This window comes from Protopterus annectens, chromosome 2.part1 (assembly GCF_019279795.1).
Source record: "Protopterus annectens isolate FY-2018-M chromosome 2.part1, PAN1.0, whole genome shotgun sequence".
In the NCBI taxonomy this organism is placed as follows: Eukaryota; Metazoa; Chordata; order Ceratodontiformes; family Protopteridae; genus Protopterus; species Protopterus annectens.
The window spans coordinates 303,487,314-303,509,660 of NC_056729.1; the positions used below are offsets into that span (position 1 = coordinate 303,487,314).

The 22,347-nt window shown below is 42.0% G+C and overlaps 1 protein-coding gene across 1 annotated transcript in view; it reads right to left on the reverse strand.

Annotated features, from left to right (window-relative positions):
- Positions 1–22,347, reverse strand: part of PGM2 (phosphoglucomutase 2) — an 819,165-nt gene that overhangs the window by 616,776 nt on the left and 180,042 nt on the right. The window contains exons 4-5 of the mRNA XM_044062144.1: positions 17,915–17,999; positions 388–471 (exon numbers count right to left, since the gene is read on the reverse strand). Coding sequence (XP_043918079.1) covers positions 388–471; positions 17,915–17,999 — 169 coding nt within the window. The remainder of the gene's footprint in view (positions 1–387; positions 472–17,914; positions 18,000–22,347) is intronic.

Consider the following 22,347-nt stretch of genomic DNA (forward strand, 5'->3'; position numbering starts at 1 on the left):
GGTTTAGCACCTATGTCTCTAATGGAAACAGGCAGCCTGTAAATGGTTCTTTTCCCAGACCCCTGCTTGTAAATGTTTCAACTCCAAGCTCCTGCTTACACTTATCAAGTGTACCAGAACTTGTCAGAGATTTGGAATACGTGACTAGACTTAAAACAGCCCCAGTGATCATTAGCCTAGTATAAACATATGAATCTATAAATATAACATGAGAAGAAACATCTCAATCAATGGCTAACAGTGACCTAAACAGCTGCAGCTTCACAGTAAGCTTCTAATAAAGAAACACAATATATTCTCAACTTTCTGACAAATAAGGCTGCACAACAATATGTGAAAACAGTTATGACTTATTAACAGCTAGACTCACAGTGACAGAAAACATACCTTATACCCATTGTCCTCCTTTGGATTGTGCGAAGCTGTTACCATGATGCCAGCACAGAGCTTCTTGTGGGACACTGTATATGGCTAAGTGAAAGGAGAAATGTATCAAATGTCATTTGGTAAAAATATAAACAGTATGACAGTAAATCTCACAGACTAAAAACTGTAAATTTTCTGGTATTTTAGACACTAACATACCTTATGGTACATCTTAACTGAAACAGTATTGGCAGGTTTAGAAATAAAATAAATTAATCGACATTTTATGAAAGTTTTTTTTTTTCAAGATGGCTGCACATTGAGTAACTGCTTGACTCTAGCTCTCCCATTATGAAAACAGAAACTCAGCAGAGAAGGTCAGTAGACCTTTGTGTTTATGGGTAAATTTCAATAACTGGCTAGTTACTGCCTGGATGCCAGGAAAAAAGAAATACAGAGCACCTGGAAAAAAAAATCAGCTAGAAAACGTGAGGAAGAAACACTGACTGGGGAAAGTTCTGCAGCTGTTCAACAAAAAGCAATGCGACCTCCAGAGTTGAATTCTAGTAACCTGCAGGAAGAAGACAACTGCACACAAAACTAGCTAAAATAAATGAAACGCTGATGGAGTATATCAACATAAACAACAAAAGGCTAGAAAAAATGGAAGAAGCTTTAAACAGATTCAGATGAGGTGATAAAGCTGCAAAACTCAGAGGTTGAAATGAAGAAAAGGCTGGATGAATATGAAACTGCTCAGGAAGAGATGTTTAGAATTAAAATACACAGCACCTAGGGAAAACATGAGTTTCAGCTATAACAGAGAAGCTGGAAGGAACAAAATGCATTAATTTTATGAAAGCACAAATAAGCAGCTGGACTGGTATTCCCAAGCAGGAGTTAACAGTTGAAAGGACACATTGTATGTTTGCTCCAAACCTGGCTATGATAAAGCAACCTAGATCTTTAATAGGAAAGATGCAATCCTATCAACAGAAGTTGATTCTGACAAAACTGTGGCAGAAGGACAAAATACTAAAAATGGAAGACAGCAGAATGTTTGTGGGGAATGATTACACATTGTACAACTGGCAGAAGAGGAGTAAATTTATTCCACTATTCAGGGAATGTTGATACGCAGGTGTGAGATTCAAACTGCTGCACCCAACTGTCTTCAAGGTATTCTTCTCTGGAAGGATAAAATATTTTTTTGATGAAGTACATGCTAAGGAGGAAATACAAAATTTGTCCAGCAGAAAGTAAGCTGTAAAACAGGAGATTCTGCTTCTTGTTCTTCTGGTAATAAAGACCACAGAGAGACTGTACCAGGGAAACCTTTTCCGCTGTTTCAATGAAAAATATTGGAGAGAAGGAAAGCAGCACAAGAGTAGACTACAAGAATCAAGAGTACATTGGAAATGAAGCAGAGACAAGATTTGGGAGATGGAGATGAACAGTAATAAAACCAGTAACAATGTGGGATTACAATGCAATAATTATATCAGTGAAATAAGACAGAAAAAGGAAATCTGGAAATGTTGGACTTTTTCAGAATTGGTTGGACTTGTGGGAGACAAAGTAGTTCATGTTGTTAATGTTCACAAAAATGCTTTGAGGAGAGAAAGAGAGGGGAGAAAGTTAACTGTAAGTAAAAGAAACATTTATTTTCTTAATAGTATTATTTTTGTGGTATATGGTTTTCTTTGTGTGCTATAAAGTAAAGTTTTCTCAGTTATTTTAACTGGAATGGGGATAGTAAATAGGTGCTGCTGTTCTTTTTTCCATTTATTTCTCCTCTCTTTCTTTCTTCTTGTTCAATCTTAAGTAATGTAGGCACTGCATTGTAAAAAAAAGCCTGGTTAAAAGATCATGACAAAAGAAAAATTAATGTGCTTTTTTTCTCCTTCTTGCATGGAGGAATGATTGGATTAAGGACCTTAGATTGATTTAGTCACAAGTTTTAAGAAAAAGCAAGAAAATTAAAAGGAATACTGAATATTATGAGGCTTTTTTTCTAGCAAATAATTGTATGCTTAGTAGCAATTCTATATCTAGTCCTCATGTCTTCATGAAAACAAACTGATAAAGAGAAATTGACTGTCTGGTTCTCATGTTTCCACGGAGACAATCTGAAAAAGAGAAATTGGTTACAGTCTAGTGGAGAGTGATTGGCCGGGTGAAAAAAATGAGAGAAACTGGCTTGAAATTAGAAGTTATGTACTCACCATAACGTTCCATCTGAGTAGGTGTATTCATTTGTCTGCAACCTGTGGGTTATGGATCCGATATCGGATCCGAACCGGCATGGTTTACCAGCTATGGATCCAAGCTCTCAGCTCCTCCCCTCACCCATAATGCCCTGCTCTACCCTCATGACCTCAGATCGAGTTTGCCAAAAGCAAGAACACCCTGAAAAGGGTAACACAACATATGCAGGAAACTGAAAGGCCAGGGGGATAGGAGGGCGGGATGGTTGCAGACAAATGAATACACCTACTCAGATGGAACGTTATGGTGAGTACATAACTTCTAAATCTGAAGTAGGAGATTCATTTGTCTGCAACCTGTGGGACAGAGTCCCCAGCTACCTGAATCTTGGGCGGCCATCATGGAAGGATATTCAGGAGCACCGCGGAGCCAAATGATGCTCTACCCCTAGATGCAAGATCCAACTTGTAGTGGGAAATAAAGGTATGAGATGAAGCCCACGTGGCTGCTGCACAAATATCATCTAGAGGAATCCTAGCCTTAAAGGCTGCCGAGGTAGAGACTGACCGGGTTGAATGGGCATGTACACCTTCCGGTGCGAGCCTTCCTGAAGCTTGATAAGCCAATAAGATACACTGTGAAATCCAGCGAGATAGTGAGACTTTAGAAATTGGTTTGCCCAAATTAAATTTAGCAAAGGAAATGAACAACTGGTCGGATTGCCTATGACCAGCCGTCCTGTTTAGATAAAATCTAAGTTGCCTGTGAACATCTAAGGAGTGAAGCTTGTATTCACCTTTGTTTTCATATTTAGGAAAGAAAACAGGGAGGTTAATGGATTGATTAATGTTTGCTTCAGAAGCTACTTTAGGAAGAAAGGACGGGTTGGTCCTGAGGTAAACACGGTCCGGATGAAAGACCAAGTAAGGAGGTTTAGCTGATAATGCTTGGAGCTCTGAAACTCTCTTGGCCGAAGTAATGGCTACTAAGAAGGCAGTCTTGAACGACAAGAATTTCAGATCTACAGTAGCCGCCGGCTCGAAGGGGGGGGCGGTCAAGGCCTGAAGAACTAAGGAAAGGTCCCAAAGAGGAACCGCTTGTTTTACAGGGGGCCTGAGAAGAAAAGTACCTTTAAGGAAAATTTTACACAACTTGGCCGACATCAGAGGATTGGAGTCATGACCAATGTGATAATGTGAAATTGCCGCAAGTTGTACTTTGACCGTGGAACTCCTGGCACCATCGTTAAAAAGGGTGGTTAAGAAATCAAGCACTACAGGGAGAGGAACTGTGAAGGGGTTTAGGCCTTGCCGCTCCGCCCACAAAGAAAACCGTTTCCACTTGCTACGGTAGACTTTCCTAGTGGATGGTTTATGAGCTGCCACCAGGATCGCCTTAACAGGGGACGAAATACCGGGAGTCCTGATCAAGAGTGGAACTGGAGCAGCCAAGCGGTCAGCTTCAGGTTGTCCAGGTTCGGAGGAGATAAGCGGGATGGGTGGGATATCAGATCCGGAATGGGATCTAGAATCCAAGGAGGATTCACAGAGTGAGACCTTAGGAAGGGGAACCAGATCTGTCGAGGCCAAAACGGAGCAATGAGAATCATTCTGCACCCCAACCGAGAGGCTTTCTGAAGAACTTGGAGCATCAGAGGCAAGGGGGGATAAGCATAAAGAAGACCGGGTGGCCAAGCATGCACCAGAGCGTCTCTTGGGGAACCTCCTGGAGGAGGTATCAGAGCGAAAAAACTGTCGCACTTGGTGTTTGAGGGAGAGGCAAAAAGATCGCAAGAAGGAGTTCCCCACCATGCGAATATGCGTTCCGCTACTTGAGTATTGAGAGACCACTCGTAAGGGGTGAGAATGGTGCGACTGAGCTTGTCCGCCAGGATGTTGGACCGACCCGGAATGTGCATTGCTATGAGAAAGCGGTTGGTGGAGATTGCCCATTCCCAGACTCTCATGGCTTCTCGACAAAGAGGGTAAGACCTGGTTCCTCCTTGCTTGTTGATATACCAGACAACCGACATGTTGTCCGATTGAATCGCAATTGTCCCCAAGGGAAGAAAGGCCTGAAGTGCTAGCAACGCTAAGAGCACTGCTCTCATCTCTAGAACGTTGATATGCAGTAAGGTCTCTGAATCGTTCCACGTGCCTTGGACGGTCCGGCCTGCAAAATGCCCCCCCACCCGAGGAAAGAGGCGTCCGTGGTCACCGTGGCGAGAGGGGGAGAAGCACAAAATGGGCGGCCTCCGTGGAGATCTGGAGAGTGAAGCCACCACAGGAGGGACCGCTTGCAAGCCTTGATGATCGCAATGGGATGATGCATAGGAAGAGCAAGGTATGACCACTGTACTAGGAGTGTCCACTGGAGGATGCGCATATTGAATCTGGCTAGAGGAAGAAGTGCTATAGCAGACGCCATGGACCCTAGAGCCCTCAGGACCAACTCCGCCGGAACTGAGCTTGAGTGGAGAATGGCCCGCACCTGGAGCTGCAAATTTTGAACTCTGTCTGCAGTGAGGAAGGCTTTTAAACTCCTTGTGTCTAACCTGGCACCTATAAAATCTATGAACTGCGTGGGTGCTAGGTTGGATTTTTTTGTATTTATAGTTATGCCCAGACTGGGAGCAAGATGGAGGAAGGAGTCTCGCGCCAATAGTAGTAGATGCCTTGTTGGGGCGGCAAGGAGCCAGTCATCCAGGTAGGGAAAGACCTGCACCCCCTGAAGCCTCAGGTGGGCCGCTACCACTGCTAATACTTTGGTGAACACCCTGGGGGCTGTGGTGAGACCAAAGGGAAGGACCCGGAACTGGTAGTGACTGGCTCCCAGCCGGAAGCGGAGAAACCTCCTGGAGCGCCTGTCCATTAGTATATGGTAGTACGCATCCTTGAGGTCTATGGAGCACATCCAATGATTTTCTCCCAGAAGGGGGAGAATAGATTGCAGAGTGACCATTCGGAACTTCTCCTTGGGAACTGCCAGGTTCAAGAGAGAAAGGTCTAAAATTGTTCTTAGGTCCCCCGTCTTTTTTGGCACTAAAAAGAACCTGGAGTAGAACCCTGATCCGATCTGGTCTGGGGGGGACGGGCTGGATGGCTCTTTTCCTTAGCAGATGGCCAATTTCTGCCAAAGCGGCCTCCCGTTGACCGGGTGGAACGTCGGGGAGGGATTTCAATTTTGGCAAGTGACGAAAGGGGATACGGTATCCTCTGGATATGATCTGGAGAACCCAGCGGTCTGATGTTATGGACTCCCATGCCGCTAGGTGCTCCGAAAAACGTCCCCCGACTGCCTCCAGAGTGGAGCAGCCGGGCCACCCCTCAGGGTTGCTGCGCGGGCCGTTCAGAGAAGGGTTCTCTGGACCCGAAGTTCCTGGGAGCCCCTCTGCCTCTAGGGCGGTGTCCTCCCTGTCCTCCTCTGCCACGGAAGGACTGGTTGTCCGGAGCAGGCTGGGATTGCTGTGACTTCCGGAACCACATCTTCTTCTGCCCCTTTTGGTTCCTAGAATAGGGCCTCTGGGGTGCAGAGAAGCGGATTCTGACGGCAGACAGCGTCTTCCCGTCCTTCTCGCTCTGGGTCAAAGTGTCGCGAACAGTCTTGCCAAAGAGGGCAGAACCATCGAAGGGGGCGTTCGCAAATGACGCTTTGAAGGGCTCTGAGAAATCGCAATGACTGAGCCAGGCCTGACATCTAGTAACTAGACCTGCCCCTGCGGCTCTAGTGGTGCCTTCCGTAGCATGGGAGAGTAGCCGCATAGAGGTATTGGTAACGGACCTGAGAGTGGCCATGCGGGTGGAGTGCAGCACTTTGTCCTCCTCCGACATGGACTCTGGGGGAGATGCAGCGTATTCTTTAATAAGATCGCGCTGCATCCTAATCACATGTGCCAGGTAGTTCAGCGCCCTTACCGAGAAGGTCGCTGAACTGAACATCCGCTTCCCCAAGCGGGCCATCATCCGAGACTCCTTGCTCGGGGGATGGACTGAGGGACTCTCCTGAGCAAGTTCCCTCTTGGTGGCCGCCGCCATCAACATGGCATCTACCGGAGGCCCCTTACTCCAATGGGCACGGTCAGCCGGGGGACTTAGGATCCAGTCGGGCCTTTTAGGGATTGGCTCCACGGTGTCCGGTTCCTTCCACGCCCTGGTGGTAATGAGGTCCACCAGGGGGTCGGCAGGAGGGGACACCCAAGAGGTAGACGGGCCCGCTTCAAATGCCTCCAAGAACACGGACTCGTCCGAGGAAGACTTGGGGGCAGACCACCCCCCCTTATGCGGAGCATTTCCATGATGTCTCCAAATGAGACATCCTCGGGGGGTGACCGTGGGGAGCCTTCCCCTTCCTCCAAATCCGTGTCTTCCGTGAGAGACTCGGGGGAGTCAATGTGCCTCCTTTTGCACGTATGCTTGCGAGGAACATCCTCTGGAGGGCTGTCAGAGGACTCCTCGCAAACAGTAACCTGTTCCAGGGGAACAGCTTGGGGCACAGGAGCGGGCTGTCCCAAGGGCCGGATGGTGGAAGCCTGACCCAGTGCAGAGGGAGCGCGGGACGGAGCCGAAACAAGTGCCGGGGGTCCGGAGACCCTCAACAGGGCCCTCTCCACTACATCAAAAGCCGAAGGGGAGCCGACCTCGACCAAAGGATCAGACAATCGGCTCCCCCTCGGATCCGAGGAGTGGATCGGAGCCGGCGCCGAAGCGCTCGGATCCGAAGGGACAGTGCGCTCCGACACAGACGGCGCCGAAGGAGCACTGATCCCCCCAGATCCGAAGCTCGGATCCAGGCTCCGAGAGGTCAGATCCGATGCACTCGAGGGCAGGGTCGGATCCGAAGTACCAAGTACTATCGGCGCCGACCCACCCCGCCCGGCTGCTCGGCTCCAACTGCTCCGAACCCGGGTAGCGGGTCGGAGAAGGAGCAATTGGCTTGAAAAAGGGGGTCGAGCTCCCCCCAGAGGGGGGGGAGGCAAGAACACTCCCATCTGCATCTGGGCCTGGATGAACCTTCTCATCATCCGGTCCAGATCAGCGTCCGACAGGCTGTAAGTTGATCTCGAAGAGGCTACCGAGGTAGGCCTTGAGTGCCTCCTCGATAGCCTCGACGGAGATCAGGTCTCCTCCTCCTCAGGTCCCGGTGAAAAACACGCTGGAGACCGGAGCCGAGGAGGAGGAGAGCCAGCAGACAAGGAAGCCGGGGGAGAAGCCCACTTGGCTGGCGGAGCCGAAACAGAGGTCTCGGCCCACCGCTTATGGTGCTTCTCCCTCCGGTCCTTCTTCCTAGCTTCCCTCTCCTCCGAACCAGTAAAGGGAGGTTGAGTCCCAGGAGGAGGAGGGGGAGCCGGAGAGGGAACAACCGTGGTAACGGTTACCCCCGAAGGAGCGAAGGCCAGAGCCGAGTCCAGTGGCAAGAGACCCGCCAAAACAAGCTTGGACCTCCGCTCCTTCAAAGCCCTGGGGTTGAACCCTGCACAAATGGAACATCCAGATGTGAGGTGTTCAACCCCCAGGCATCTAACACACCGAGTGTGGCCATCAGCTGGGGAAAGCTTATGGCCACACTCGGAGCACTTAGAAAAAATAGCTTTGGGCTGCTCAGACATCCCAAAAGCAAACAAACTATGTTACTAGAACTAAAAAGTAAAGTAACAAAAACCACTCACAGGCCCAAGCACACACTACGCTACCAGCGAGGGGAGGGATATTAAAATAAAGTTTTAAACACTAAAAAAGGTAATAATATAATAGGGAACCTTACACTTTCACACAAATTTAACAAAAAATTTTTAAATTTAAGCACTTAGCTACAAGAAAATATCACTTAGCTGGAGAGCTGGAAAAACACAATCTGGTCACCATGTGCGGCAAACGAGATCTGAGGTCATGAGGGTAGAGCAGAGCATTATGGGTGAGGGGAGGAGCTGAGAGCTTGGATCCATAGCTGGTAAACCATGCCGGTTCGGATCAGATATCGGATCCATAACCCACAGGTTGCAGACAAATGAATCTCCTACTTCAGATATAATGTTCTCTGAAAGCATTCAGGGGGTTTTCCCAGCTGGGAGAGCTATAAAGATAAGACAAAACCAGTTAGCACTTAGAAGAAGCACAGGCTGCACACCATGTATCTTAGCAAGCATAACCTTTCTTTTAGGTTAACTCAAGTGTGTGTGTGAGAGAGAGAGAGTGTGTGTGGCTGTCAATCTGGGACAATTGTTCCTATTAGGAGGGTAAAACTATTCAGTATTTGAAGATGTACATAGTTTTGCATGTTAGTAATAAATTAACAGGTTTTAGGGGGTTATTATGATTTTTTTGAGGGCTTTCAATAAAACCAAAAGTTTCACAAGATGTGACACAGGCTCAAAATGGATATGACAAGAAATAATTATACAGAAGTTCAACCTGCCAAACAGTGCATGCATGCAACACAAAAACTGGACCTAGACATTTAACAGAAAGATGTTATACATACATGGTGGGAATAATAACATTTTAATACAATGATGCTTTATATAATGTCTTTAAATGTCAAATGTCTCACAAATACACAAAAAGAAATAATAGTGAACTATATTAAAAAATGTAGAGTGCAAACAGCTATGTTACAGGAGACAAGTGGAAAGAACTTAACGTGAATTTGATACAGAAAGGTTTTCAGGGTGGTTATTCAGCAGAATATCTGGTACAAAGGAATAGAGAAGCACTTATATTAATTGCAAGAGGAGCTCCAATAGTGATAGAAGAGAATAAAAAATGATAATAATGGGAGATCTGTAGTGTTAATGGGCTAATGTTAAGTGAGGAGGATTACACTGGCATGTATTTATATTCTATCTACAACTGCTACAATATAGCTTAAGAAAATATGGGAGAAATATTCCATTTTCAGCAAGGAATATTACTTACAGATGGGGACTGAAGTTTGATTTGAAGCAGTGAACATGTGTCTGGGGTCCCAGAAGGGAAAGTATAACAAAGGAGGTATATTTTTGAAGAAATGTATGAAAATATTTGGCATGGAAGATGTGAATTCAGTAATAAGAGTTCTGAATGAATTTACATGTTATTCCCCAAGATATAAAACTGGGCTGGGCTAAGCAATGTTTACATTTCACAGGAACATGTGCATTTGATTGAAGGTCTTGATACTCACCCAATAACTATTTCAGATCATGTGCCAACAATTACTAAAATAAAAACACAGGGCAATGAAATAAAAAGGAGACACTCGCTCTTTCCTACTTATCTGTTGAAAAGACAGGGATTTAAGGAATGGGTAGTGGAGATTCTTCAGGAGCTATTTGAGAGGATAGAAATTACTTCTGAAAATATAGAAATTACTTCTGAAAATATAGCCAGGGAGTGGGACAAAATTAAGGTGAAGTTTAAAAATACAGTGGAAATAAAAGAAAGGGAGCATTGGTTAAGAAGTAACAAGAATTATCCAGAAGGACGGACAAATGTTAAAGTATTACAAAATAGGGAGAATCTCACAGAACAAGAAGAGCATCAACTGCTGAATGATAAGCAGAAAATAAGAGATTACCTTGATAATGTACACGAGTTTAGAAAGACTGATGTTGAGCAACTGTTTTTAATAATAACACTAGAGCATAAAACTTTAGCACAATGACTCAGGCAACAGAAAGTAGAAAGGGCTTTTTCCAAGCATATGGAGCCTATATCAAGGAAGGCAACAAGAGATCCACAGAGGTATTAGAATTCTATGAAAGTCTGTAATAAAACAGATAAACATGGAAATCAAGAAAAAATACAAATGGAAATGTTTATGGAAGAATTGAATATGCCAAGGTTAGAGGTAGATGAGGTTAAATAATGGTTAGGATAGGAGAAGATGAGATAAAAATTGTGATGTATAATTAATCTACAGGACAGTCCCCAGAAATAGATGGTATTCCTGTGGAAATCTGGAAGCTAGGAATGAAAAACTGATAAAAGATCTGGAAGGTTTTAACAGTATTTTAAGAAAGGATGACGTACCAACATCTTGGAAAAAAGCAGTGGTAGCTGTAACATTTACAGAGGGTAAAGATCCATCAAATCCAGCTTCATACAGGCCCACTTCAATACTAAACCATGATTATAAAGTGTTCATATCTATAATGGCTAAAAGAATATCAAAAGTAATTCCAACATTGATAGATATGGATCATTGTGGTTTTGTGGAGGGGAAGCAAACATCTGACAATATTAACAGAACATTGATGATCCAGAAGTAAGCAGAATGTAAGAACATGCCATGGTTGTTGGTGGGTCTTGATGCAGAAAAAGCATTTGACAGAGTAAGCTGGGACTTTATGATCAGGGCAATGGAAGCATTTGCATTTCCTGAAAAAATTATAAGGCTAATTAGGAGACTATATGAGGAATCGGAGGTGAAAGTGGGTGGGGTCATCTCTGATAATTTCTGCATGAGTAGAGGAATCAAGCAGGGGTGGCCTCTTTCCCCTTTGTTATTTGCATTACATTTAGAACCACCGGCAAAGAAAATAAGGGACTCAGAAAATAAAGGATATAACTGGTATGGTAGTCAAGAAAAGCTGGCTGTATTTGCAGTCGATATTATTTTATACCTGACTAAACCAGAAAGAGACATTACAGTGTTGTGGAATACTTGGAAACAGTTTCAAATCTTTCTGGGATACAAAATTAATGAAGCTAAAACAAAGGCAACAGTGGTAAAATATGTACCCACATATGAACTGGTTCAGCAATATCCATATTTATGAGGACACAATAAATTAAAGTATTTAGCAGTATGGATTAAAAATGATACCGGTGTGGTAGCTAAGGATATATAGGAAGAGGCTAAACAAAAAATAATACAAAAACTGTGAAAATAGAAGCTTTGTTAAATGGATATGGATAGTAAGATACAAGCAATTAAAAAGTTTTTAGTCCCATTAGTCTTATACACAGGTCAGACATATTTTTATCAACCAGAAGAGAAGTTGTGGATAGCAATTAGTAAAGAGCTGAAGGACTTTATCATTGAAGGGAAGACGGTAAGTGTTAAGTGGGATAAGCTGATTCTTCCAGTAGAACAGGGCAGACTGGGATTACCAGATTTGAATGGGTATTTCAGAGCTACACAGTTAAGACTCATGTACATAGCACAAGCAAAAAACTATAATTCAAAGTGGAAAGAGATGATGATGAAAGGGGGGAGCTCAAGAAACAAGGAGAGACTGGGATTCTGGATACAGGTCTTTAAAGAGAATAACAATAATCATACAGAATATTATATCTGTAAAGTAGGAGAAAGTATTCTAAGAACTAAGCCAACATGGGAATGGAGAAAGGAGATTCTGCCTAGAGGGATGACATATACACAACAGGAAAAAGGAGCTGGAATTTATTGGAGAAAACTGGCAAAGGAACCAAGGTATTGGGAGCAAACAGAGAGGGAAAGATAACAGAATGGGAAGACGCCAAGAATGTATTTGGACTACAGGTTAGAAAGCCTTCCCTATCAAGGACTGATATCAGAGTATAGGCAAAGAGAAAGAAATAATGGCGGGGCTAAATTAAAGATTAGCACTGGTATAGTTTTTAGGGCATATAAAATTTAGCATGATAATTATAAGAATCAATCAGAGAAGGTTAGAAAGGATTGGGAAAAGATAGTGGATAAGAAATTCACAAAGAAATAATGGGAGAATATATGTATGTCTCCCAAATATGCAACAAAATCTAGATGATTTAAGATTTTTGCTCAGAAATGTTTACATATATATTTTTATAACCCAAGTAGACTACAGAGAATTCTTCTTTAAGTGGACAGCAAATGTTGGAGGTGTGATGGGGAAGAAAGAGTAAATTGGGAACATATTTTCTGGGAGTGCTGTGAGTTGGCAGACTTTAAGGATTCCCTGCAGGATGCATTGTCAAAGATGCTGGGTGGGAAGACTGGTGTGATGAGGGAGATGATTTGTCTGAGCTATGATACAGAATTGAAATTGCCTAGACATGGTAAGGTCTTGCTATGTCTCATTACGGTAGCTGCCAAAAAAGCAATTACTAGAAAAAAGAAATCAAAATCAAAACCGAATAACAGAGACAAAACAACTGGAATGGAGATCTTTAAAAAAGGGTAGGAGCAAACTGCAAAATTGGGAATTGTGGGAACGATACATACAGAGGAGGAATCAGGCTTAAGAGAAGGCAGAACTTAAAGGAGCTATGGAATGTTTGACTAATGACTGGGTGTAGTATAAGTGCTGTATAATGTTTGCAACTGGGAGTGTAGCAGTATGGTTTATAATGTAAAATGCTTGCAACCAGGATTGTGTCGGTGTGGTTTGTGTTCATTTATATAAAAGTATAATTGCCTATGTTGTAAGTTATGTTTAATAAAGATGTTTCTTGTTTAAAAAATAACGTATGAAAGATATAGATATCGGCAAACTGCATTGATATAGTTTAAAGCATTGTCTCTTTCAGAATCTGTGGTATACAAGGATAAATGCATAACTTAGGACTGAGGCACTGGAGAGACCTGCTAGGGAGGATGCAAATGAGCATACAGATCAATTATTGGTGGTGATGGTGGTGGTGGGGGGGGTTTCCAGCCTTTTGTGATGCCAGCACGTACAGAAAAGGGAGATGGACTGCCTATAGCATGTGGGATAGGGATGTGCACTTGGCATTTACAAGGAAGCCTTCATTGTGCATCTGCATGACAACACATGCATGCACAGGAAAGCACAGTGATCTCTCGCATCTCTGGGTTTCACACATCTGATGCTGAGGGTGTTAGGGTGATGAAAGAAAATGGAAAATCCCTTCTGACTGCTTGGATGATGGCTGTGCTATGAACAGCTTTTGCTCAAGTGACAGGGAACAATGGCACAGTGAAAATGACAAGATTTATGGATATCAGGTACTGTGCATAAAATGGACAGAAATGCACAGTCTCCCATCAACCATCACTCTTATGGCATCAGAATTGCTAAGGTTTATCTTGGGTTTCTCATACCCTGAGAACATGTGATCACCTGTACAGGATAGCAACATTACAATGTATCAGTATACAAAATGGTTCTAATCAGCAGCGTGTGCATAATGGCCGCATGTCTCTTACAGACAGAGGCCAACAGTAAGCATTCCCTAATATGCTTCTCCATATAACTTTTTGGCAACTTCCTAACATACCCCCTCCTAACAAACATACACTTGTATTAAACATACCCCCTCCTAACAAACATACCCTTGTATTAAACTTACCCCCACATAAGACATTCATGTTACCAGTGGATGCAACTGGGTTGGGTTGTGTGGAAGGCCCTGGTGGTTGTTATACTGTTATACCTATGAACCTAAGTCACAACTCTTCCTGACAAAATTCACATTTCTGTTCAACAGTCAAGTATAATGGCAGAGTGCTATGAAGTGCATGATTCTATGCCCTTTTTAAAATACATGTTTTTTCCAGATGTAACAAACAATATGTAACCAGAAGTACGGGGCTGATTCTGAAAGGAAAATATCACAGCAGATTCTTTTCTTGGTAAATTAGTACCAGAATTTTGTCACAAATGCAATTACTTGTTCTAAATAGGTATGTTATGCTTGATTGCAAGCTATGCAATAGCTAAATGCAAACCTGACCCCAATTCCAGCAACCTCTGTCTACAGATTATATAATAAGGAAATTAATTGACCAACTAGTGTACTGCTATATTTACTTTATTTCTTCTGTTCCCAAAACACCTTCTTAATTCAGGCACTCCAATCAGACTAGCCATCACTATTATTAAAGTCATGCTTCTTAGTGAATCCTACTGAGAGGTAAGATCAGAGTGGTGTTTTCCTGAACAGTCAAACTAAAAGTAGTTATCCTTTTTACAATGTTCTAACAATTTCTGATTTAATAAAGTAAAGCTTTCTAGAAGGTGTAATAGCAACAGTAACACTGAAACGCTTTGGCCACATAATGTGAAGACTATTCACTACAGAAGACAATGATGTTGGGAAAGATAGAAAACAAAAGAAAAAAGGTGTAGCACAGAATAAAATGCACTAAAATAATAAATGTGAATTTGCAAGAACATTAAAAAGCAGTTATTGCGAGAGAGGCCTGTGTGCTGAAGTCCTTGGTGTTATGAAGGGTCAGACTCAGCTAAACAACTGAACAACAACAATTTCTGATTCCCTCCTCCCTCCAAAATATGTAAAATTTAGTTATGTAAAATATGTGCACAATGATATTTACCTGCATCTCACCCCACTTCTGTAAGCCCAGTGAAGTCTGTATGGAGCTGCCTAACTGTATAATCTCTGATCCTTCTCCAGAGACGGAACCATCAACCACCAGCTCTTTCCCATCTTTGCCAGTCTTCTTGCACTGAACCTGCTAGTAAGGCCTGTGTGTCTAGCATCACAGGTGGGAATGCTCTCTACATTACCGGACCAAGTTAGCTCCAGCATTTTGTTGATTTTCACCAATGACAATTACTGGGTCCGAAGGTACAGAGGGTAACAGTAAATGGAATCTAATAAGAAAACATGGTTACCAGTGGGTAACAATGATCAACAGTGAGTGTGTGTTTTTTATAGGACACAGAAAACATAGCTTTGATGGCAGCACTTTAGACCACACAGTTCAAGGATCCACTGCCTTGTAAAACAAATGCAAAGTAATGAGCCATCTCTTTCAGTGAAGATGAAGTAAACACACAGACTGAGCTATATTGACATTTATTTTTATTTAACTTTTGACCCTCTATTACAGATGATTCTCCAACATTAAACTGAATGTTTTTTTTGACAAGTTATGCTTTATTGATTTTTATTAACTGTATGAAACATCCATGTAATCCCCCCCCAAAAAAAAACACCTGAAAAGGATTTCTGCAGGAAAGTAGGCCTACATATACCCCTCATGTCCACCCATTCCCCCTTAACTGAATATACTGACTGCTCAGTTGCAGAGTAGTGGAGAAATCCCTTGCAACATAGCACATCAATCTTGTACAAATAGTAAGACTGCTAACTGACTTGATTTTCAATGAAACACTATCAAATAAATGTAATCATAAAATGACCATTAAAAGAGAACATTACCAAGTGCAGGATAACTGTTACAGCCACATCAATGTTTTGGCAACACTTCACAATGTGTGGCCAATCAAATTCCAAGTTTGTTGATGAAGGCAAGGCTTACTGTGCAGTTACAAATAAGCCAATATTTTGACTTTTTTAAATTCAGTTACTAACATAGTAGGCCTAGCAACCTCAAGCATCTTTCTTCTGGAGTGATCTACAATCTTGGTAATTGACTCATTCATAATTATGCTGTATGCGAATTGCCACTTAGGGAATCAAACCCAGTACTACAGGGAAAGAAACTAGCAGCCTTACTCCTCAGAGCTGCAGTGCCATATTTAGAAGCATGAATATTCAGACCCATCCGGTGTTTAAAAAGACGCATTATGCCCAATGTATTTATAGGAAAGCACTCTTTAATAATTTGCCTGTTCGCATAATCCTTTATAAAAACAATACACTGACTTAACATCAAGGACCTTTTCTGGACAGGCCCTACGGCTGGGATTATCCTCTCCATCAGTCAAAATTAGGAACCTTTTTCAGGAAGTTCCCATACCTGGGCATTTAAAACGTACTTGTAACAATGCATAATCATGAAATCATGCACTGGTTAGAGAAGCATGTTCAAGCCTCCATCTGCCAGATCCTTTCCGACAGTTGCAGAGTGAAACTTTTCCTGCATTTACAAGTAGAATAGGGATTTCTGATGGTCTTCACATTGATGTCAATCCATCACTTGGTGGCTGATGCAGACGGCACCTCCTATGGGACCCTCCCTCCTTGCCACAAACCCAGGATGGACTAATTGCCTGGTACTCTTAAATCCCATTTCCTCCTGTTCAGGGAGGGGGTGTAATTCTGTACTTTTGTTAGTTTCTCACAAGAACTTTAGCTCCCACTCTGTGGGGCTTTTCTGGTTAGCCAGATATATATACAACTACCAGCAGTCGCCTTGTGAATATGGGTCTTTTTGGTCACTCGGTGCTCATATCCTTTCCCAAGAGGGGAGTTCCTTACTCATCCCCCTTCTGGGATTCAGTTTCTGTTGTCCTTCCTAGGATTCCAATGGGTGGGCATTTTCCCCATTACAGAGCTTCTGTTCTCTTCAAAGGTAGTCCCATAAGAGGACTTCTACTGGCTATGAAGTTCCTTAGTGTTTGCCCTAGGGATCTTCATTCTAGTTAGGTAGTCTTTCTTCCTATGTGATATGCTCTTTTACAACAGCCACCATTGCTTGCCCAGATCAGCTTGTGCTTGGGGTCTGTCTAGGTACTTCTGGAATGGGACCACCTTTGGATGTGTTGTCCTACCTGTCCCTTTTGGTTTTTGAGCATTCTTCTTACTGGACCAGCTAAGGGCCACAGGAGAGGTTGAGGTTTGCTCCCTTCTAAGCCGGACTCCATGGATAAAGAAGCTGGGTCAGGGCCCAGTTCTCAGTGTTCCTGTTATTTTTTTGGGGGGAGGGGCAATGCTAAAAAGAGCATACAAGCTCAATTGGATTTCTCCAGGATTTGTGATCCCATGGGCTGATCTCCATATCCCCCAAATCAGAGACTCCTGTACACCTGTTCCCTCTACATCAGGGCCTGGCAAGTGGTCTTTTGTTTAGTTGTTGTGGAGGAAGGAACATGTGGATCCCAAAGTCCTACCAAGGACCCACATCTACATTTTCCGCAGTTGAATCTTCTTTTCAAATGAATGAGTTGCAGTTATTAGTTCTCTAGTCTCCTTTGTGTGCATGTGTGTATGTGTGTGTGTGTGTGTGGGGGGGGGGTAAAAATGAGTTAGTAATGGCAATTGTACGTCCTACTAAGATTTCTTGCATAACTATTGTTCCATACTGGATAAGGAAAACTACTATGCTGTTAATATAGACAGAGAAAGGTTATTTTACTGATGACATAACAGCCAAGATGTAACATTACACTTATACAAAATATTTCCTGTATTTCAACTGGAATGCTTTTAAAATTCAGACGCTACATACAGCCACTATAGCAATTAAGTGTAGAATTAATTACAAATGCTTATAAAGGATACTAATTAATTATACAGTGGCAGTTGATCAGATGAAAGTAAGTAAACATCTCATGAGTTTATTATTCTGAAGCACTAAATACAAATTTGACACGGACAATACTAATGAGCAAGTGAAGTGAGTCAGTGCATTATAAAGGGACATCAGTCACGTGCACGACATTAATCACAAGTATTTCCAAGTGGAGTTGCTATCATTAAACAGTGAAACTAATTAAAAGACATACCACAAAGGGAGTGGGTGTAATTTTTGAGAAGAGGTAAACAGGAACCCCCTGGCTTGCGAAAACTGTGGCAGCCAGCCTTGCAAACCTAAACAAAGATAAAGCAAACATGATTATTAACAGACACTAATTTCACAGAGAAATAGCCATCTTACTTATAGAAGAGTAGATACACTAAAACAAATACAAAATTATATAAAGGGAGAAATAAAGAAGCACAAGGGAAAGACGGGGAATAAAACAAGCTCTAAGCCAAAATAACACTGAGTTTGTTTTACATAGTGCAATATTTGCATAGAAAGTGTCAAATCAGTATAATGAAAGGCATAAACATGATAAACTGATGAACAAGGATTACCACAATACAGAAACAAGATAAACTAAGAGATGAATTATTACCACATTTTAAAGATGTAAGATAATCATGAGCAAGTTCTGTATCTTACAGTTCGGTATACTTTGCTGATGCATAAACATCAACAAAAAAAGTAAATAGCAGGTTTCAGTGTATTCTTCCAAATGAGGACTGTAGTAGCTCTAACAATATTTCTGTTCTAGGAATATTTTTAACTGCATGGAACTATTAAATAAAATTTTCAGGGAGGCCATTTTAAGAAGATTTCTGTCAAACAGTGCCATCACATAATTTATTTCTAAAAGTTGTCTCCTGCAATCAGTTTTGTAAAACATGTTTTGAATAAGAGTCATACAAATTCAGTGTCATAGGTCAAGTGGTAGAGGTCCATGGATGCTATGCTGCAAATCTTATGTTAAGTTTTGGCAAATGTAGAGGCATTTGTAGAGTCACATATTTTAACTGTCTGCTGTATAAGATTACAACTTTTTAACCATGTGGACATTTTCTATGAAATTTTCAAGGCAGTCTCTTTAGGGATCCTTCTAACTACTAAGTACCACTGTGAAATCTTATTTGTAAATATTCTGCAGTTGTTTCACAAGTTGTGTTCTGGTTTTGTGCTGCACAAATGCAGTGTCATAGTTCAGGAAGTGATGGTTGAGGTCTAGGGATAATGCATTGAAAATCTTTGTTCAAAATATTAAGCCCCAGCAATATGGGTACAAGTTACATCCCCACAAGTTTTATCTACTTTCTATCAAAGCCCCCATATCATGTTTTCAATTTCAGCTGTTTTTATTTTTCGGACCCTCGTTTTTGCCATTTTTCTGTAGGTATTTTCTGCTTTTTGGTTTAAATAGGAGGAAGTTTACTGCAGAGTCTTCTACTGCAGGTCAGACGTAATCACAGGAAAAGCTGTCAGCCAGTGAGATTTTGAAGGTGCAATGAAGAAGGGAAATGTGACAGAATGTGAGGCCTAAGTGTTCTGCACTAGCCTTCTCCTATGTGTAGGACACACCTAACACACCAGTACCTGGCAATCTAATTGGTCAGTTTTCTGAGCTAATTTTATTAGAAATGTTACAATTTAAAATAAAATTGTTCTACTTTTAATGCAGACTATTTTATTATGAAGGCACTGAGGACTGGTGTTTTTTATTGCATGGTTCTGCTGCAGTCACCACGGAACTGTCTGCGCAGACATTTGTCTGGCATTCACTACAGCGTTTTGTTACATGATGCAGTGATGCTTACAAAGCTTATTTATTTATTTTAGTTATTTACTTTGTAGAACAAAACTATTTACTGCATCCACATAACATGATTTATTAATACTACACAAATAATTTTACCAAACTATTCAACAATCAAATATAAGCATTCAAAACCTATCTTTAACATCTGGTATTGAACAGATATTTAACAGGTATGAAATAACTGCTGTGCAGGTAAACATACCATAACAGTAGATGCTTGAATGATCACCACTACAGAAGCCTTAGCTATACAGGTTATATTATGCACAGGATATAACAGTTGGCCAGCTTCCAAAGCTTCAACTGCACCTTCCATTCACTCAAACATTTCAGCCAAGCTAAACTGAAGGGAAAGAGTTGTTTGGGCACCACCCCTTTAGAGCTTTCATGCTAACTGAAAGAGGTATGGCAAAGCCCTGAAAATTCATCACCAGGAAACTAAAGTTAAAGGTCCTCACCAGAAACGTATAAAAATAAGGGGTTGGAGGAAGGGAGTTGTTACTGCAGCAGTGATCACTGCAGCTTCTACTGTTATGTTAAGTTTGCTTACATGAGTGTACTGTGTTCATCATATCGATCACTGCCGCAGTAGCCTTAGCTATGCAGGTATATTACCATAGTTTAAACTAACTGGGCAAAGGAAGAATAAGGATCCAGGAGCCCCTGAACAATGCTTTCAGCGAAGTTTGTCCTAGCCCTGGAGAAGGAGTCTGTTTTAACGTGCTGTAAAGTGTGCACAAAGGACCAAAGTTGCTACATCTAGAATACTTCAAACACCTTTTACAAAAAAGCCACAGATGTAGCCAAAGCCCTGGTAGAGTGAACCTTGACATTGCCTGGAATTTGTTTGGGTGGGTATAACAAAAAATAATAGTATGAGACAACCATATGGAAATAGTCCATTTTGATGCAGACTGTCTTTTTTCCTTCAGAAAAAATAGGAGCTCTGAAAGATTTTGTTATATCAAGACGGTACCCGAGTTGTCTGTTGACATCCAGAGAATGGAGTACCCTTGCTTCCTCACTTTTAGGTTCTGGAAAGAAAGATGGATAGCTTAGCCTAAAGTACACTTGGATACCACTTTAGGCATAAACAAAAGATTAAGTTCTTAAAGAAAACCTGTCTTTGTGGAAAATGAGATAAGGTTGGTCAACCATGAGAGCTTGCAGCTCAGATACTCTTCTTTCAGAGGTCAGAGGAATAAGTAACACTGTTTTCCTTGTTAAGAACCTCAAGTCTGCCTAATGAACTGTTCAAAACTGAGTAAGAACACAAAATTAATATCCCAAGGAGGAATTACCCATTTCCTAGGAGGATTCTTATAAAACACTGCTTTCAAAAACATTTTCACACGAGGTTGCACTGAAACAGGGGGGTCCATTTGCAGACATGCGGAAATAGCCGACAAGTGAACTTTGACTGTGAAATAAGACAGGCCATAGGACAGTAACTCTCAAAAATACTGTAGAACCAAAGAAATACTAGCCTTGAATGGGGGCTGTCTCTTTTGCTGGCACCAACAAGAAAACCCTTTCCATATCTAATGTGAGATTTTCTAGTAGCAGGCTTCCTTGTCCCCATTAATATCGGTTGCACATCCTAGAAGAAAAAGTGTCTAAAATGTTTTAAATTTCTTAGATGTTTGGGTCCTTAACCATTTTCAAAGGAAGGGAGAACCACTTGTTACCTGGGCCAAAAGGGAGTGACCACCACTTTCTTTGGAAAGTCCCTCAAAATCTTTAGAAGAACTCGGTGTATCAATAGCAAGGGTGGAAATGCATACAGGAACATTCCAGTCCATGGTAATGAAAAAGCATCTGTCTTCCAGGCCTGTCTGCAAGGAATCCTGAAGCAGAATTTTTCTGGTTTGAAAGGAGGCAAAAAGATATAATTGAGGTGTTCTCCGCAGTTGGATCAATTGCTAGAAGCCCTCTAGGTGTAGTTTCCATTTGTGAGGGTATGTCCTGGTCCTGCTTAGTTTGCCTGCTACAATGTCAGACTGAATTTTGTTGCTTCCTCCAAAGCAATTATAGTAAATTTGCAGACAGGGTAAAATCTGGTACCCCCACCATGTCCCCATTTAAGTATTACATCATAATGGTAGTGTGATAACTTGCATAAGTCCTAGAGACCAGAGATGATTTAAGACCTTTAAAGCTTTGATTACTGCCAACATTTCGGAAATGTATATGCTTTTGTCTGCCCTGACTGTTCTACACACTTTGCACTTTTACACGTTTTGATACAGCTCCCCAAACAAAGCCTCAGGCATCATTGTGACAGACTGGAAAGGAGGCTGAAGGGACAAGGGAAGACCTGGGTTGAGAGACAACTGGTCCACCCACAAAAGTAACTCCCTTATGACAAACCCTAGAATAGGGAGCTGAAAAGATAAGGGTGTTGATGTTGAGTTCAGGATGGCCTGTGGTACCACCAAATTCTTCTCATGGGAAGTCTTAGCAAGGGAATCGTGGTAATCATGGAGGCCATGAAACCCAGAATACTATGACATTTCCTGGCATATGCTTGAGTTTGGCTGGAAACGTTTGAGAAGATTTCCTTATACAATTCTGCTTTGTCCAGTGGAAGAAAAGCCTTTCCTAGCCACAAATCTAGAAGATATTCAAGAAAAATTAGCAAGTGAGAAGTGATGAAAGAAGATTTCTGCAAGTTTAATTGAAATACCAGGTGGAGAGAGTCTGCAAATATAAAGATATTTATCCAAATATGGGAAGATGTGAATGCCTTGAAGCTTGCAGTAACCAATTACTGGAGTCAGGCATTCGTACAGTATATAGACCAAAGGCTAACACAGAGAAAG